Raw genomic sequence first — 20,164 nt, forward strand, 5'->3', positions numbered from 1 at the left:
CCATTGAATTTAATGTTTTACATTACACCAATAAAGTTACACAGAAAATTTACATGTAATCAAATTACCTAAAGTTAGCATTTTGGGCATGAATATTTTTTGAGTACAGCAGTAGCTCATGTAACATCCAATTATGCACTAACCAGATGCTTTATTGGGTATACCTTGATAGTACCAGGTGTGACTCCCTTTTACCTTCAGAACTCACAAGATTCAACAAGGTTGGGGAACATCTATCAGAGCTTTTGGCCCATATTGACCGTACATACATGATGTCAGTCTCCTGTTTCACCACATCCCAGTGGATCGAGACCTGGTAACTGTGGAAATCATTTGTGCTTTGTTATGTTCAGGTTAGGATGGTTAGGAGGATAGCACTGATACAAGACATGTTGTTTATGGCAAATTCTCACCTAGCAACATTTTCCAATATTCTTTTCTGTTTCTTTGTAGCTGACAGGAGTGCCCCAGCTGTGATCCTCTGCTGTTGTATCTACTTCAAGGTTCAACATGTTGTGCGTTCAGAGGTGCAGTTCTGCATACCTTGTTTGTAACAAGTTGTTGTTTGAGTTACTGTTGTCTTTCTAGCGGCTCCAAGGAGTCTGACAATTCTCGTTTGACCTCTGACATCAACAAGGCATTTTCACCCAGAGAACTGCAGCTCGCTGGATATTTTCCCCGTTTCGGACTGTTCTGTGTAAACCCTAGAGATAGTTGTGCACGAAAATCTTTGTAGATCAGCAGTTTCTAAAACACCCAGACCAGCAGACACAGATGCAAAGCAAAATTTTTTAGTGTAAGAGTTGATCTAGTGTTGGATTTAGGCATTTCAGGTAGAGAGAAGTCAGTTTTAAATAAAACATTTTCTCGACCATCAGTGACAATAAATTTTCATCACTTCCATTCCAGCAACTACTCTGTGCGGGGATATGAGGATACCTTTTTTTTTCAAATGATTGTCTTTAGGCGTTTTTTTCTTTTATTGGACAGTGACCTGGAAGACTGGAAAACAAGCAGTCAGAGGCGGGGTGTAAAATGCAGTCGGTTTCTCAGCTGGAATTAAGCTGAGGACGTTTTAGTTATGTTGCATGCACTGTATCCATTCACGGTTGGGATGCTTATATAACACGCAGAGATAATAACCAGAGTGACAGTTCTATCTGTGGCGTAGTACAATATGTGTAGAAAATAATGAGGTAAAGTAAGGAGGCTCATTTGTGCGACTGTGGATATTTGCATCTATATGGAATTAGGTTATTGCAGGTAGGCCCACAGCATGTTTGCGTGTCTGCATGTACATAAGAGTTTGTGTAAGTGAGGCTGCTCTTTAGTCAGCTGGTCATCAAACTGCTCTGCCCACACATGGCTTCACTCCTCCACATTCAGACACAGTGATGAGTCACATGCTCCATTCTTACACTTTTGTTCTTACAGCGTCTTGTTGGGACATACTGACTCTTATCTCTCCGTCTCACACATGCAGATAGACTTTCTTTGAGTCCCCGTTTCAATAAGAGGTGCACGTTCTTGAAAGACATGTTTAAAAAGTTTCACCTCAAAAGTGTTTTGCAGCCCATTTTTGTCCTGACAGTGAACTGTGCGAAGTTGATGAACTCTTCTGCAACCTCTTTATGTCAACACTGCAGTAACCAGGCCTTCACTTGGCATCAGCAAAATTGTCTCAGCGCATTCTTGTCAAACGGCTGCCACTCAACGGCTGACCGTGGGACATGGGCCAAGAAGTGATGAGAAGACTTCAGAAGAAGGGGGGAGGAGTTAAAGAGTGCGCTGAGACTTACTCACTTTTGATTGAATTTCATGTTACCTAACAATTAATGACAAATGCTTGATTAGCCCTGCACATGCATGTAGTTTTTGAGGATCCCTGTTTCCTAAAAGTCTTCTGTTCTTTATGTTTAGCTCTCATGCTAATCAAAGATGGTTACCATGGTTACACTATCCTCGAATAATAACTATATTAGCTTTGTCTTGGTTGTAACCAGGAGTTTCTTGAATTACTTTTGCGTCTCGTCAGCTCTGACCATTCTCCTCTGACCTTTGGCAAAGAACTGCTGCTCACTGGATATTTTCTCTTTTTCAGACCATACTCAGTAAAGATGACCACCCTAGAGATGGTTGTGTGGGAAATCCCAGTAGATCATCAGTTTATAAAACACTCATTCACAGTCCAGCAACCATAACAGATTCAAATTCAGTTAAATCACCTATTTTTTTCCAACCCAGCGTCACAGTAAAGCATCCTGGTACTGCAACGTCTGCATGCGTGTCTATTTCACACTTAGGAGAAGCAAAGCATGACATCCACAAGGTGGGCCAGGGTGTCTGTTACATGCTTTGCTGTGATATCAACTTGTTTTTTTCCCTTTCTAATACTCATGTGTTGAAGTAGTCAGTGACTATAAATTTACTAATGCAAGAGTTTATAAATTCTCCCATCAGTCAGCTAGAGTGAACTACATGTATTGATTCCTTAACATGTGTAGAAGTCTTGGCATAAAACCGAGTTTCAAAGCAACAAGATCTTAAAATCACGTGTCGTGTAAGTGATCTGTGACAGTGACAAATAACAACGTGCAGGATGTTTTTCTTTCTTTTTTTGTGATACACTCTTGTCAGGTAGTATGATAAATTATAATGTTAGACACAGACTTGATGATGTACTTAGTCAGTACCTGAGTCATGTAGTTCAGCAAGAAGATAAGACGAACACTTGCAAATATGGAGACATAGCTTCCATGTAAACAGACGACTCCCACCCCCACATTTTTACCCACTGTACCCCTGAGGACAAAAAACAGACATCTCCCCAAGTGCCGGTGATTGATCGGCGGATTCTTTAACGCATCCAAAGCAGTTAGACGACTGAGAACTTACAAAGATGTAGAGATGACAAAGTAAAAAAAAGAAAGTCTTTTGATGTAATGTTTGTTGTGGTCCAAGTAAAGGGAAAAAAATGCTTATTATAGTTTTCTTTTCCTCACAGATATTCAAGAGTGTTACGAGGTGACCTTGCAACTGAACACAGAACAAACTGTTGTGAAAGAAGACAACAGGCGAGATGTGTGGGAGGTAAATTTCCTGCTTTACATTATAGATTTCAAGAAAATAAGCTTAATGTTCACACGTGCTGTTGTGCGCTTTGCTGTTACTTGGTAGGCAACGCTAGATGTCATTACCTGTGTCCCTCGCACTCCTACACGGATAACATGTCACCGTGAGTCACAGTAGCTATGACTTCAACCTGGTGAGTGAGTGTCAGACAGAGAAAAAGTTGGACGGGGGCACCCATGGGTAGAGGGAGAAGAGGAAATTAGATAGAGTCAAAAGAGCGCTGATTACCATTTGCTCATCAGTGGGAGTCAGCCAGTCCTGTCATTATAACAAGTGTTTATAGTCGCATGGTTATTTAGAATATTTTTAGTGTGGGACGCAGAATGAAGGGAGATTTTATGTAGGCCTAAATGTTTTTTAAATGTACAGCATCGTGGAGGCAAGTGATGTAAAAAAAATCCACACATTCTGGTTATATACAGACACTTTTTTGTCACTTATCCCCTAATGGCCTTTAGATGGGTTGGAACCGTTCACTCGATATCACTTGTGTGCTTTAATGTTGCTTTGCAACTTTCCTTGAGCTATGCCAAAATGTTAATGAAATTGATCTTTGGCTGACTTCAATAACTCATTAGCTGAATGGTCTTTGTTCTTTTTTTTGTAGCCAAGAGAGATATGCTATAGTGTCTGTATAATAATGATGACATGAGTGTGCCTAGACATTTGTTTGCAGTTTCAGTCCCCACGCAGGCTGGACCGGCAGAGAAAACATGATTTTAATTTCAGCACCAAATTTTTAAATGTAATTTAAAAAAATGTAATTTGAGGCACAATGGCAAGCTTTCATTCTTTTAAGCAAAGAAACCAGATTCTTGAACTGAAATGTCAGACTAATACAATTATACTGGCCTGAAATACTCTTCAAAGACACTGTTGTCGTTTAATCCAGCTAATTAACATACTCAGTAAAACCAAGACTGTATTTCACAGTATTTAGAGCCTTGTGAGTGTGCAGCAGTTTATTGATAGAGTATTAGGAGTTGATTTGAAATCTGCTGAAACACCACAGTAACTGAATGAGCACTTACTTTGCCTTTAGATGACTGGAGTCTTGGTAGCGTTGAAAGACGACCATTAGCTGCCATCAAAATACTTCAGAGGTGACGAAAGCCCACTCAACATTGGTTTTAAAGCTTTTCTCAGTTTTAATGTATGCGGGATGCGGGAAAATACAGACTTGCTCCCTCTGCCAGTCATCATAAGCCATCATGGCAAACTCGATAGGCATCTTAGTTTAGATATGACTGTTTGTTTTGACATAGACCAGAGATAAGCTCAGATTTATCTTTAGCAGATATAGTATCTTTAATCTCCATATTTACCTTTATAAAGCATTTACTTCGACCAAGCTGCCTGACTGAAACACTGATTCCCTAATTTTGCTCTGGACCCATTTTACTATAGATGGGGATCCTTCATAGTTTATTTAGCTTTAGTGCTTTTTTCTGTTTATTGTTTTCTGCTGATTCATTTGCTGCCTGATGCAGCTTCTTTGCTGTTTATTATTTACTAAGTGCTGTCCCAGATCCCGTGTTACACAGTTTTCAGTGTAAAAAAAATGGGAGATATATCAATATGGGGTTTATACAAATAAATTAAGCAGTCCAAAAAAGAGCCAACTCTGTAGAAAAGACATTAAACTGTAAACGGTGATTTATGTATGACAACTGATGGCTCACACTATACCTCCTAAATGACTAATTTTAAAAATAAGCGTAGAATTTTTCTCAGGATGGTCATCACTAGAGATGGCACGATACCACTTTTTTATGTCCGATACCGATATCATAAATTTGGATATCTGCCGATACTGATATGAATCCAATATAGTGTTTTTTCATCAATAAAACTGTTTTTTTTTTATATCTTGCTGCATTTTGTATAAGTTCATACTCAAGTTTATATAAACAACAACACTAAAGCTATTCTGTTATACCTGTATGCAAAAAATACACTGCGCCCAAAATATTTCATAGTTCAGCAACACTGATCAATCTAATGCCGGGCTCACACTGTGCGATTTTTGGCCCATTTTGAGCCGATTTTTCAGTCGTGCGACCGTTTTGGTGATCGGCCCGAGTTTGTCCTTCATCGTGCGTCGTGCATCGTGTAGTGTACGTGGGGTAACGAGAAGCGATTAACACCTCACGACCAGCTCCCGATCATCAATCGCTTGGTCGGGAGGATTTCAAACCTGTTTGAAATCCTCGCAACCGTCGTGAGGGTGTCACTGCAGCTTCTCACACTGCGCATGCGCAAACACAAATGTCAGCGAAAAAAACGGCGCAGCACGGCAGTGCAGCGTGTGATCTGGACACAAGCGATGGAGGCACAACTTGTAGAACTTTGGAAAGCTCACCCGAGCCTTTTTGATGTGACCTCACAAAATTATCACGACCACAAGAACCGTGAAAATAGTTGGATCTACACTGCTGCTCAATCACAGCTGCCTGATCAATGTTTTTCATAAAGTTGACGGTGGTGGTGTGCGTGTCTGTGTGAGTGAAAGACAGAGAGGGAGAGCGAGCGACAGAATTTCTGTTATAACCTTCATTTTATGAACGCACAGTTTGAGCGCTCAGGTCGCATCAGAGCATCGGGCCGTATACTGTGAGACCCTGCATCGTGACCTATGAACTTCTAACCCCTGCGAGTCAATCGTACAGTTTGAGCAGGCGCTGAATCGCGCGACTGAAAAAATCGCACAGTGTGAGCCCGGCATAATAAACTTAAACCTACTCCATCCTTCCTATTCTGGTATTTTAAAGAGTACTTAGCAGAAATATTAAGCAACCTAACTAATAGGGTTGCAAACTCCCAGCAAAAAAAATAGGGAACCCCCCACCCTCCGCCTCATGATGCTTAATCGATGTAATCAACTTTAATTTGATGCAGGGTGAAAAAAAATGCACAGAAATAAATTATTTTTCAAGAATAATTAAATAGATTCAACATCTTTCTTCTACAGAATTGCAGACTGCACAGATGGTACCTTCCCAAAGGAAAAAGTACTATAGCTTACTAGGGTATATTAGACTTAACAGTTACTATATACAGTAATGGACTTCTATACATTTTACATCAGATTAAAACTTTGGGTGTAAGATTCAGATAATTATTTATTAAAAGCTAGACATTTTAAATGAGAATAAGAAAGAAAAGTATGTCCTTGTTCCCCCTTTTCCCTGTTCATGCCCTATCGGCCCCCCTGGCTAAACTTTGCTAGATCCGCCCCTGCACGGTTACCAGCCGTCAGCTGCGTAGAAAAGGATCCTGGTGTAGAAAGTAATATTAAATAAATTCTAACAACAGCTTATCAAGCTTAAACGTGCTGCTGTTGTTCAGCCGCTGGTTTCCTCTTTCTGGTGCAAAGTGGGCCAAAAACAAAGAAGAGAGACGGACTCGCGACAGAAAAGCTGATCAGCTGATCATTAAGCAGTTTCAGTAGGAAGAGGAGGGAAAGAGAGGCAGTTGCTCCATATATCGGTTGTTAAGCTTAACATGGGAACGCTTTACAAACATTCAGAGATGAACTTACACACTTGCTTTACTTCTCTCTGGGATCACTTCCTCAGAGATGAAATGCTGGTTTGGTAGCGAGGCTACAAATACACACAGCCGCTCTATCACCTGACACACACTGCTCCGACGTGCTACGGTTATGAGCCGAGTTACGCCGTGTTGCAAGTTTTGTGAGGTGCTTTTTTGATATTTAATGGATCGGATTACATTTTTTATTTCTCGCCGATATCCGATCCAGTAATTTAGGTCAGTATCGGACCGATACTTAATATCGGATCGGTCCGTCTCTAGTCGTCACATTTCTGATCCACTCCAGCTGCTCTTTGTGTTTGGTGTGATGGGATCGATAATAACTTTCATCCACAGTCCAATAATTCGATTGCTACTTTTTTGATGAATGCACATGTGGTTTTACATCATGTAGGACTTTTTGGTTTATGAAAAGGAAGGTGAGAGTAATTCAACCCATTCCCATTCACATGGGAAGTAAGGTTTAATCTAACATTATTCCTTTATGCTTAACAGCCCTTCCCCCAAGTCAATCACTTAATGTCAGTGTGTTTTTTGACATTTTCATAAGTCTGAACTGGATTATGGCTGGTCAGTCGAACAGAGGAACTACACTAAACTTGTCATCCACTTGATTGTATTGAACTGATGCTGCAGAGCAGAAGACTGTTTCTTTTAAAATCATCTGTTACAAAAAATAGTCATTTTAAAAAATTAATCATGCTTTCTTACAATCTTCCCCCTTCCTGGGCAGTTAAAAAAGTAGCCCTGGTTGGAAATCACTGGATTATTCAAGCATAAATTGTTGCTTATTGCAGGGCCATGTGTTCAAACTCTGTCACTCCCCATGGTAGAAGATCTAAACTATAAATTATGACTGTGGCTTGAACTTTAGTCCAACATCCTAAGCTCCTCTCTGTGCATCTGTGATCCACCCTGTTCAGCTTCTAATTCAGTGCAACATGCCTCTTGATCCATCCCCCCATCCTTCACTCTCTGGATCCCAGCTGCTTGTGAGGCCTATAGGCACAGTCCTGGAAAGAGAGAAGCTGCTGGAAGGATGCAGCAGTCATAGTGGGAAGTTTAAGGGAGAGAAAGAGAGCTGCTTAATGGACACCTGACGAGGTGCTCATCAGTATTCTAGTCATGCGGTCACCTGAGTGGAGGATGGGAGGGAAACTAAATGAGTCTGCAAATTCCCTGATTTGGTGCAGAGTAGCAGGTGAGAGTGGAGAATAGCTCCTTTGGAAAATAAATAAAAGAAACCATAAGAGAACAAGTTAGTTTCATGTGATAGATTTCATAGTGGTTATTTAATGTTTTGGTTCCAAGACAAGTGTGATGTCACTAGTTTGGTTTTATTGGGTGATAATCATGAAATATCAAAAGAATAGAATTAAAATATATCATGAATTTCCAATGTTACAGGACTTGAAGTAATTAATTGAATGACTGCACCAATTTGCAGATGTCTGGCTATGTGTGTTGTGCAAAGGGCATACTGTTAGCTTCCAGCATTAGAAGGGGCTACAGCTGCACTGTCTGCCAGTGTCAGCTGACCTGCCTGTCCATCACTGAGCCTCACTAATGTAAAGAAAATGTTGTGAGAAGACTGCAAACTTCACATTGATGTAATTCTGATGGTTGAATTTTGCCTTCCAACTCTCTTCCTGTTGGCTACATAGATGCCAGGTACAGCTGCCCGCATGCTTCAGGGTGTGGGTGTATATATATATATATATATATATATGATCTTTTCAACTTGAGCAAAAGAGGAGCTTTCATTTTAATTTAAAGTCATCAGGAGAGAGTTAAGAGCCTTTATTTGAAAATGAATTTGAAAAATTGGTGGAAACACGTGGTTGCAGATTTGCACAGGCGATTGCCTGCTCTAAAGGCTGCCCTCTGCTGTCAGTTAAGGGTCTTTATCGGGTCTATGTCCAGCTCTATTACAGCCAGGCTTAGGACACTGTGTTTAGTTTCCTCATATAATATATTTGCTAAACTTTGGCTGTCCAAAAGTCTTTTGTCTTGCACCCTTTTTACAACAAACAGTTCTGTGCTGCATTTTTTTCTTAACTTACTGATTTTCCAAAGCTACTCTCTCTCTTTAACACAATGTTATTTCACAAGATTGGGAGTCACTCCTGACTGTTCTTTAAATTTAAAAAGTATTTAAAATAATTACATAAAAAGTTTTAAATAAGCAAACTTGTTTCCTTGCAGAAACCTAAGAACACTAATAGGATACATGTGCTCATTTCTCTTTATGATACAAGCACCAGTAGGTGACTAGTTTTTTAAGCACAAACCCTGAAGACTTGGAAAATAGCTAGCGTGGTACTGTTAAATGTCTGTCGGAAGTCCTGCTTAGGGTTCAAGAAGCTTCTTTGACAGACTAAATAATTAAAAAAGACAAAAGAAGGTAAAAAAAAGCATATACTGTATTGGTAAACTGTAGAGGTGCTGGTAGGCTGATAAATTTATACTTGAGACAAAGCCAGATTAGCTGTTAGCTCTTTATGCTAAACTAAGCTAACTTGTTCGTCCTAGCTCTGTCAGTGTTGTCAGATTATTTATAAATGCAGTTAATGTCATGTTTAGGATCAGTAATGTTATGTATCTTTTTCATAGGATTTATTATGAATGATAATAATAATATATTCAACTAAACTCACTGTCTTTGTTAGACATGTCTGTTCAACTTCTCGCTAACACAAATCTCTATTCAGCCAACATTGCAGCAACTCAGTGCGTTTAGAAATGTAGACATGGTCAGGATGACCTGCTCAAGTTCAACCCGAGCATCAGAATGGACAAGAAAAGTGATTTTAAGTGACTCTGAATGTGTCATGGTTGTTGTTGCTGGGCGGGCTAGTCTGAGTAATTTCAGAAACTGCCGGTCTGCTGGGATTTTCCCAGACAACCATCTCTAGGGTTTTACAGAAAATGGTCCAAAAAAGAGAAAATATCCAGTGAGCAGCAGTTCTCTGGGAGAAAGTGCATTGTTGATGTCAGAGGTCAGTGGAGATTGACCAGACTGCTTCAACAAATTATGCAGAAGAGCATCATTTATCTATATACTTAATGCCATTTGAAAGTTAATGAATATGATTATCTTTTCTGGTATCCACAAGTGTGTCCATGTTATTGCAGGACGAGATTTTTACATTACTTGTCTGAAAAACAAATAATATGTGTGTCCACTGCAGGATCAAGAGGGAGAGAGTGTGTGCCGGGTCCGAGTGACCAGCAGGAGCAGCCCTCAAAAAGTGGAGCGAGTTTCTGGTTTGGTGGCTCGTTCTCATGTCGACGTGCCAAAGGTGAGTAACGCAAAGCAAAGATTTGCTTTCATGGACTGTCGTGAACTCAACTTTTCCTCAGTGATCCCATTAAACATCCGAAAGACGATACTGTGACACTGATGATGTGATGCTTACAAAATTTCCACGACGGTTATTGAGCTTTTTATTATGGTAATACTGAACACCGTGGTTAATAGTGTATCATAAAACACTTAAAGGCCTAAAATATGTGGTCATATAATTCACCATGCTGAGGATCTCTCTGTAGCTACGGGCTGATTTTAAAAAGATTTAAATAAGTAATTTAAAACTGTGCAATATATGCTGTCCCTGAATCAGCGTTTTCTTAGTCACTCGTTATTCACTATGATAGTTCTTTTTTTCCACACAGTTTAATGTCAGACTACCGTACTTCACAGTAAAAAGCAAAGTAAGCTCATTTAAACACTTTATGGTTGATTTCAGTAACGTGATCTGCCCCGTTGTACATTCTTCATTTCTTAATATGCTCTGGCCACTCACATCCTACAACACTGGACTCAGAGTCACCCTCCCAAAAACATAATTATAACACATTCAAAGAGAAACGGTTCTCTGTATCAGGAGTTTAATAGAGCCCATCATATCAGTGTTAGCTCAACATCTTAAGGATATAGTCATTGATTTCTTGTTTGTCTCTAAGTTTGGACTATCCGTAACCCGATGACATTTGACTCCTGGGGAACGTTCAGTGGTTCCCGAAAGCCATCTTTAATTGCTCTGCTTAGTCCTTTATTTTCTAGACAGTACAGTGGGAGGTGAAACTTCTCCCACCAGAGAAAGATTTGCTCTTCTTAACCAATATCAGATGTTGACCTCTTGGTATACATGCAACTTTTACTGTAACAAGTGTGCATGTCTTGACAAAAGTTACAAAATGCATTGATTTGTCATATAGCCTGACTATGAACAGGGTTATTTTTTAACTTTTTTTGCTGCATGAGTTAACAAAAGTGCAGCACATGTTGTCAGATAGATAGACAAAAGCCCAAAGTACTATTTGTTTAACTAGCTTGCTATGAGGTAAAAGGCAAATACCGCTCTCATGTCTGTCTATTAGAGATGAGGTTTACTTTGGTTTAGGACTAGAAACAGTGGGAAAAAACTGGCTTCGCTTGTCAAAATGTCACAAAATCCATATTACCAACATGTATAAATTTCCCAGATTAACACCTTGCATCTATTTGTTTGATCTTCAAGTGAAACAAATTGTAAAAACTACATTGTGTGGATTATGATTTTTGTTTAGATCGAAAAAATTAAATGTGCTGTTTTCAGTCCTGCTAAAAGAAGCTAATTACCTGGCACCTCTTGTTTTATTGTGCTGTAACTTTTGGCAAGACAGCAGATAAGCTTCTTGCCAAAGTGATACCAAAATGATGCTTCTCCAAATGCCAAGCGGTCTCTTTAAAGGATTGTGGCTCATCTGATGCTTACACGAGCAACATGCTCAGTCCTCATCTTTCATGTGAGAGATATGTCTCAGTAGGCTGCCATGTTCCTCAGTGCTTTTAAAGGCCGCCGTGTTCACACGCATTTCCCCATTACAGCACGGCCAGAGGCACATGGCAGCACAGTGGCTGCAGGCGTTGGCTTTTCAGCTGAGCCCAGAACTAGTGCAGTAGGTGTGTGTGTGTGTGTGTGTGTGTGTGGGTGTATGTGAGGGGGGCGTTTGGATTAGTGGACTTGGACCGGGTAAAAGATGAGGTGATGCAGGCTGAGGCTGCGAGCACACGGATTCATTGTGCTTGTATGATAATGCCTGCATAATAAAACAGTGACAGTACAGGTTGATTCTGGTAAGGATAATATGGAGCTGGCTGCGTATGTGTGTGTGTTTGTGTGTGTGTGTGTGTGAGACTCCCTCTTTCACATGAAGGAGGGAGATGAGGAGGCGCAGGGTAAGGGAGGGAGTGTAAGGGAGAGAATGGGGGTGTAAAGAGAAAGCTATAGTGGGGGAGGCTGGAGAGAGACAGCAAGGCGGCTGAGAGGCGAGGGCCGGTGCAGTGCAGAGCTGGAACGGACACCCAGAGCTCAGCCTTCCGCGGGTTGCCATGGAAACCACATTCCTCCCCCGCCTGCATCCCTACAGACTGCTCTGACTCTCTTTCTCTCTATATCTATCTCTCCCCTCGCTCTTCTCTATGTTTTATCCCGTCTTTTTCATTCCTCTTTTAATTTGCGTCTTTGTTTTCTTTCTCCTCTCTCCCTCCATCTCGCTCTCTTCTGCTGTCACGCCGTACATGCTTTCAGCACATTCGTGATGATGCACACTCAGCAAGCACAGTGATTTCAGAAGCGTTGCACTCTGTGGCAAGGTGGATGGATAATTACACAGTTTATTTTGCATTCCCATGCACTCACGGATGCATAAGCACTTTGTTGTTTTCTCAGCATCTCTCTGTTTTTCTTCTCTCTATTTTTACTTCCCCTTCTGTTCAGCACCATGCTTCAGTAATGCCCCTCTAGTCATCGCATTTCTGCCCACACACAGGGCACCTTAGCTCGGTTTCTCCTCTGTTACGGCATCTGTAGTGGACCTCAACCACCTTCATCACATTTTATCAGCTACTTTCACCTGATCCTATAACCTCCTACTTGAACCAACCCCCCCTTTTTCTTATTGCTCTTTTTCCTCCCTCTTCTTTATGCGTGTACAAAATCTGCATAAACACTGTTCCTTATCCGTGCAGCTCTGATAAAATCTCTCACTCTCCTCTTTTCCTGTCTCCTTCATTTATCTCCATGTGTATGCTTCTCTCTCTCATTATTCCATCAGTTGGAGTTTCATGTGTGTGGTGGAGCAGCTGTTCTCTGCCACTAAGGCCTATTAATAGGAGTCTTAGGCATGTAGCCTCAGTTTTCTGCTTCTGAAATGCTGGGAGAGCATTGTGGCGAATCTAACTGATCTCACTCATTTGAATTAGATTGACTGACTTGCTGTCTTCTCACCCTGTGCGAATTACTTGCCTCCCATCAACACATCACCTGTCAGCGAAATATATATCTCACATATTCTTCAATAATCTGGGAATTCCTTTCAGTGGATGTAATGATACCCGAGAGACTTGTTTCTTCATCCCCTATTACAGTTGGTTAAGGCTACAGTAGAAGATCTTATTATGTGTTGATTGGGAGCTGCCTCTTTAAGACTGCCTCACTACCGATTGTCCTTTTATGGTGCTCCATCCGGTCAGGTGACGAAGGAGCAGTCACACAGCTTCTCTGAGAAATGCCTAGAAATGACTGAAAAGCTCAATAGATGGTCCGTGCAGTGGTTGAGAGGGGGGGTTGTATTGCTCGTTATGATAGCGTGTGTTTGTTACAGGGTGTCCAGGTGGGTTTATGTAATAAGAGCGCTGTGAAGGCTGCTGCTGAGCTGATTGTGTCGGGGGTGCTGAAAGGTGAAATGAAGCATCTCTGTTCAAAAAGCAAATTATGTGCTCCTCCTTTATGTCATAACTCAAAGGTCCTTTTTATCATTTGCCAGCAGAGGGTCAGAGGTCACAGCCTTAGTTTTAGCCATAAATCACCTAATGCTGTTTGCCTGAACACAATATTAACAAGGATTTTCTTACACACTTCGGACACATTTAATTCAGTTCAATTCAATTTTATTTATATAGCACCAGTTCACAGCAACAGTTGTCTCAAGGTGCTTTATATCGTAAGGTAAAGACGCTACAATAATACCCCAACAATGAGACGATAAGCAAGCACTTGGCAACAGTGGGAAGGAAAAACTCCCGTTTAACAGGAAGAAACCTCCAGCAGAACCAGGCTGAGGGAGGGGAGGCCATCTGCTGCGAACGTACTCTTCGCAAAAGCTGCATTTAATCCAGGGCAATGGTATTTGATTACACTATGTTCACTAATGTGTCCTTTATCCTCCATTTATAAACTTGTAGCTTGTGCACTGTTTTTAAACAATCAGTATAGACAGTGCTTTATCCATCAAGACATTTCTTGCCCAGTACAATTTAATTCATGCAAAATAATTTTCCTGTATTAATTCTGTATTCTGTACAGATTACCAATCTGTGGTTATTCTTTTCTTGTCCTGCCCATACCTACCTTTATATATTTATGTATAAAGGTAGCTTCTTACTGCACACCCCATGATTGCACTGACTGGTAAATGCAATGTGGACAGTTTATAAGAGAGACAGGAGAGAGGGACTTTAGGAAAGGATGCTTGCAACATGTGATCTGTCATGTGTGCTGTGATCGATATGCTTACATTGGTCTTTCAGGCTGCTGCTTCAAAGCCCCGCCTCGCCGCTCTGATTGGATTCAGCGGCATATGTGGCTGCACATCCTACGATGTAACTCATACAGTGGTTTCCAGCATCTGTTTAAAAATACCTATTTTTGCTCTTTGCTTGAAAATGAAAATCTCTGCAGGTTAGAGTGAGAGGATATCATTATAATGAAGTGAGTTACTCTTGCATGTAATTAAGTGAGCCTGAGCCTGCTGTGTGTGCCTCCTGGTAGGGCTGCAACACAATGCAGTTTGCCCTCAAAGTCCTGCTCAGTTTAACAGGAAGGTTGCACAGATAGGCATTTATACATGTCAAATTTTCAATATGGCAATATGGTGTCTATCAACACACTTAAAAGACTTCTCGCTTTAATGTATATGCGCTGTAACATGCAGACTATGTATAAATATACCCTCTCCCCCATGCAGACACACCCAGCTCTGTTCCCCGTCACATTTCATTAATAATGCATGTATACAGGGCTTTAATGGCGACACTGTAACATTCCCTCTCAGTTCACTAAAAAAAACCTTCACCCTCAGTGTCAGGATGTTTTGTATCTAGCTGTGATCAGCCCACGAGTTCACAAGCATTTAAAATGGCTCACAAGCAGTCCTATCGCATTACTGAAAATATAACTGCCACAGATACATGAAAGCCATATAGTGGGGTTTTTTTCCGCTCACACATTCTCACTCTCAATCTCTTCCTCCACCCACTTGAAAGCCCGAGCGTGTAATCGTGTTGGTTTGGTACACTTGTGTTGATGTCATCATTGTGAACATGAAATAATTCCCCTATGGTTCTTATACGAGGCTTCAGGAGTGCACTTTTTCCCTCGCCGTGCTTATTTTTGACCCAGTCCTGCACACGCGCAGGACTTGCCATTAAAATAATGCAACAGCGGTGCCGCTTTGAAACGAAAGAACGCTTTAAAGTAATGCAGCGTGATTCGAATGCATCCTCTGCTGAGAGCCATGATATTGAGGAGAAAAGGGATTTTCATCTCCTGCACCTACTTCCACTGCGAGAGTATTTACAGATGTGTGCTGTGACACAGAGCCCGAGGTTGACAATTACTAGCACAAGAAAGCTGTTCAGGCTGCAGCTGAACTAAGGATGACCGTGGAGATGACCAGTGATCAGAATGACAGGGGTGCTCATTGCAAGTTGGATTTCAGCTGCATTGGTCTGATGAAAACATGGATTAGACTCAGAATTTGCGGATCAGAGGCTGAGGACTGCATTGGCAGATTGCAGACTATGACTTCCTGACCTTTTTCTCTTTAAAATATTAAGAGGAAAAAAAACACAGACACACACAATGTTTTATTGTGTTTTGATTAGGGAAGAAGTGCCTTTTCACTCAAGGCAGGAAGCAGCGAGGTTTGGGTGCTGCGGTCCCTTTAAGAGCAGCTACTGAAGCGCTCAGTCCTGTTGGTGCTGCTGCTGCTGCTGATGGCGGTGCTGCAAGTTGATTGGCTGTGGCTGTCAGGGCTGAGGTGCTAGAGGGATGCTGCTACATATCTCCCCCTCCCCACCCCCTCCGTCCCTTCCTGCTTCCCTCTCTCTCTTTCTCTCTTGCTCTATATCTCTCTCTCACTATCTCCCTCTTGCTAGCTCACATCCCTCTGAATAATCCACATCTAGGGCAAGCTGGCTGAGAGGCAATCCAGTGCTCAGCTCCTCTCTGCAGGCTGAGAAAAGAGACAGAGAGCGAAAGACAACGATTTTCAACGCAGGAGGAAAAAAAAAACCGTGAGATTTTGACAAGAACAGGAAGATACCAAGAATTAACTGAAGATTTTCATCTGCGGATATCATTTATTTATACATATTGTTTATATATCTATATATATATATTTGTACACACGCATATAGATATTTATATATATATATACATTTATCCTTGTACATATCTGTATTTGTGCTTGTCTGTTTATATTAATATTTTTATATGTATTTGTGTGTGTAAATATATATGATATATAAACAAAAAAATATCTATATATCTATGAATTTATATGCGTATCACTGTGAACCAAGAGAAGCAAGAGGAAATTTCTATCATCAGGGCTGGTCTCTGATTGTGTGGCGGTATACAATATTTTAAATATTTCCTTTGATCTTCAACGTCAAGAGGACAAAGACTACGTGCCCATTTTGTATTTTTGTTTTCCTGTCGCTGCTTCCCATCCCTCTCAGTCCGTTTTTTTTTTTTCTGCGTCCGGAAGGAATAAACTGGAGAGTGACAGGATTTGACGAAAAGGGAAAATCTGTAGAAATTCCTGTGATTAGTGTTATTTCCATCGGCATTAGCGCTCTGTGAGCCGATCACAGCGTGCTGTGTGAGATCTGAGGAGGCAGCAGAGACAGAGTGCCACGCCGCTCATCTCAGCGTCAGCCCAGCCAGCACAGCCAGCATGCACAAACACCACCACTGCTGCAAGTGCCCAGAATGTTATGAGGTGACCCGTATGGCTGCCCTGCGTAGGATGGACGCCCCGTCGTATGGAGGAGACTGGCAGGCCGAGCCCTATGGATACCCACCTGGGTATGGTGGAGGCCAGACCTTACCCCTCCAGCCTCAGGGGGAGGTGGAAGCATGGGAGGAGGAGGGGGCACTTTAGGGAGAAGTAAGGGCAAGGTTATGTCTGGTGGGGGCCCTGGAGGCCCCAACCCAAAGGGCCAATCCAAGGGTGGCCCCAAAGTAAATGGCAACAACTCCAGTGGACAAGGAGGATGGTGGCCCGAGTGCACCTGCACCAACCGGGAGTGGTATGACCAGGTAACTCCTCTTCCTCACTCTGTTACATAGCTCAGGCTCGTGGGACCTGACGAGGGAGATCAGAGGGGCTGTTGCCATAGTAAAACAGAAATGATCATGTGCCAGCTGAAGCTGTCGGTTTAAGGAAGAGAATTCAGATTTAGTATTCTTCTCAAGCTCTCTCTTTCCTAATTGTCGCTTGTGTATTTCGCATTGTAGAGCAGAATAGAGCTGATCTAGCTTCACGGCACATACATGTAGATGAACTTCATTTTTGGATTGGGCGCAGATGACTAATGCTTATAGGTTTAACACACCAAGTGTGTGTGTCGTCAAAGGCTTATGCTGATGCAGTTACCACAGGCCAAAGAAATGGTGCATTTTCATTCATGGAAGCAGCACCGAGAGGCAGTTTGCAATTATTGTGAATTAGCCCTCTAGTCGGTAACCCTGACATTACAAGCTGACTTAAAGAAATTAGACGTAAGAAACAGATTTTTCAGAGAGGTGTCTAATTAGCTTAGACTGGAGGAAGGGATGATGAAATCCATCTCTGATGCCAGTCCCTGTATTTTTTTGCAGGCCATTGTGCTTCAAAGCATCACAATATAACGACTGTGTTGTGTAATACAAACAGAGAATGAGACGCAATCTAAATGCTGCCTGTCTTATGTGTCGCACAGTGTGAATGAAACTGCCTCTTTACATGTGCACCATTTTGTGTTGCCTCCATTTATTTACATGTATTTGTAAATCACAGTTGACGGAAGGTCAGAATAGCTTCAGGAGCACAGGCTTTAATTAAGGAAGGTGCATGTATGTGAGCATGAGATTGAGCTTGGGTGGGGGAAGGGTTGCTCGGTGAGCATGAGATTCAAGGAATGGATCTTGCTGTGCATGAGTATGTGCCTGTGCAGTCCTGTATTTGCGGCAAGTGAAGCCACTGCATTATTTGTATTTCACCCCCTGTTGTGTCTGATCCTGGTTTTGGAAGAAGAATAGGAAGAAGTGAGGAAGGTGAGAAGAAAATGGAGGCTGAAATTTCAGCAGCACAGTGGAAAAAGCTCCTCCTGAGCTGAGCCCTCGTATGAGCTGCAACCTGGTTGATATTAGCAGATTACTACAGTGGAGGAGAGGCTTTAGCTTTGAGGAGGCGAAAAAAGAAAATGGACATTCTCTCTGTCTTGTTCATGATCCATTTAAATCTATTCCATTTCAGCTGCATCCAGATCAGTCATGCGTATTTCATGTTTCACACATTTGAAAGCTCAAAGCAGATGTGATTATGTAAGCATTTATTCCTTACATGGAGAATTTTACTCTCCGTCAGTGTTACCCCCTTGTTTTTCCAGCGTATTTGTTCAATATTCAACTTACAACAGGAGCAAATTAGCATCTGCTTGATGAAAAATCTCTTTCGACTGCATCGTGATTCATGTAGGGATCTTATCCTGTTGAAACAGCACCATTAATGGATAAACCCCTCTGTTGAATCCTGGCTTCTGCTATCCTTTCGAAGGATCCCTACTTTCTCGTTCTATCGTGTGAATATATACTAGCATAAAAACTCTGCAAAAAAGCGTATCCAACCCGGCATTCATGGCTTGAATATACGAGTTTCTTACATTTCTTCATTGGAATAAAAATAGCTAGAATTGCGGATAATGAGTCAGGGAATGGGGCATGCAGCGGGGGTTAGTGGGGTAAAAATGCAAAGGTTAAAAAAGAGAGAAATAAGCCAATAAATGCAGGCAGCAGCCCTGAAGAAGGGGGAGGGGATTATGTAAGAGGAGGCAGTTGGTGGTGCTGTCAGAGAGAGAAGCAGGAGAGGCACTGACACTGTGGACAAGCATCTGTCCCTCCATCTCCTAAAACAGGCATGTGAATGGCCTATATATATGCGCTTCCCATCCCATGAACGAGCTATGGCACGGCATGGGTAGAAATGCACACCCACCATAACCCCCGCCCTCCCGGCCCTCCTCACCGTTGCTCATCCTAGCTAGGGAAAAGTGAACGTTCCCCCTCCCCCACTACCTATAACACAGCCAGAGAGAGCAGGGCAGTAACACACACGCCCAACATCCTTGTAGCTTATAGCTTTCATAACAACTCATGTTTTGGGGATGCTAGCATGAAAAGCAATAACCTTGCACAGTCATTGAGAATTGTATGAGCTGGCTTTTTATAGCTGGATCATTGACATTTTTAAATGGCTCCTGTAGCCATGAACACTTCATGCATATGTGAGGAAATCATCAGGCAACCCCAAGACATAACGATGGCACATTAATTTGTTTTTTCTCTGTCATCTGTTTAGGGAATGATTGTGTTGCTTTTGTCATGAGCTTGCTAGTTTAATTATGGATGATTTCTGCTGGGATTATAAGAACATTCTTTAAAACAAGAGCTTTTGAATTTAAATCTGAGAAAAATAGAGACCTCAGTCTACTGGGAGCATCAGTCAGAAAGCTCCCTCTTCCCCCTGCGGGCTTCAATCTGTCTTTGTGTGTTCTCCAACTCTGTGGCTATGATTAGCTTTAAATATTAATTGGATTTTACTTTATTTATTAGCATCAAGATTTAGTCCAGAACGTTTTGCCAGACCTGTTGTTTATAACATGTCTCTGTGGTGGTTGTGGCATTTTAAATGAATGCACAGACATGGTGGGCGTTCCATGCCAAACACTCCCATAGGTGATTACGACTTGGGAGCTTTCGGGCCTCAATCTGAAATTTGTGCATATGTGTGTTCGTGCGTCTTTTTACAGTCGCATTGATTTATCGGTATCATTGGTTTCTACATCTGTCTGATGAGATTTTGTTCAGTCTGATTTGATTTGCCGTTCATGTGACAGCAACCCAGAGAGCATTAGCGGATGGGATTTGCGTGTGCTCCACGTCCAGAGGTCTTGAGCTGGATCCTCTAACTGTGATCTCGAAAGGCTTAGTCTAAGGCTTGGAATTTTCCTCATCAGATCAAGGAAGGGTTTATCTATGAGCTTGTCTAAGAAAAAGTAAAGCAGTGTGTAATCTGGATGAAACAGCATTCACTATGTCCATGTGTTTCCTTAGAAATTTGCTGTGAATGTTAATGCAAGATGGATGGCATTTTTCATCATTGC

At 41.7% G+C, this 20,164-nt stretch overlaps 1 protein-coding gene across 14 annotated transcripts in view; it reads left to right on the forward strand.

The window, feature by feature from the left end:
• dlg3 (discs, large homolog 3 (Drosophila)) overlaps positions 1 to 20,164 on the forward strand; it is an 83,578-nt gene that overhangs the window by 9,139 nt on the left and 54,275 nt on the right. For 10 of the 14 annotated variants that reach the window (XM_025911129.1, XM_025911127.1, XM_019364973.2 and 7 more), the window contains exons 3-4: positions 3,005 to 3,090; positions 9,879 to 9,989. In XM_025911129.1, the coding sequence (XP_025766914.1) occupies positions 3,005 to 3,090; positions 9,879 to 9,989 (197 nt within the window). Of the gene's footprint in view, positions 1 to 3,004; positions 3,091 to 9,878; positions 9,990 to 15,910; positions 17,061 to 20,164 lie in introns of those variants that run through there. The other 4 variants (XM_025911146.1, XM_025911150.1, XM_019364993.2 and 1 more) reach the window with 3 other exon arrangements.

The sequence above is a fragment of the Oreochromis niloticus genome, linkage group LG2, assembly GCF_001858045.2.
Source record: "Oreochromis niloticus isolate F11D_XX linkage group LG2, O_niloticus_UMD_NMBU, whole genome shotgun sequence".
Classification (NCBI taxonomy): domain Eukaryota; kingdom Metazoa; phylum Chordata; class Actinopteri; order Cichliformes; family Cichlidae; genus Oreochromis; species Oreochromis niloticus.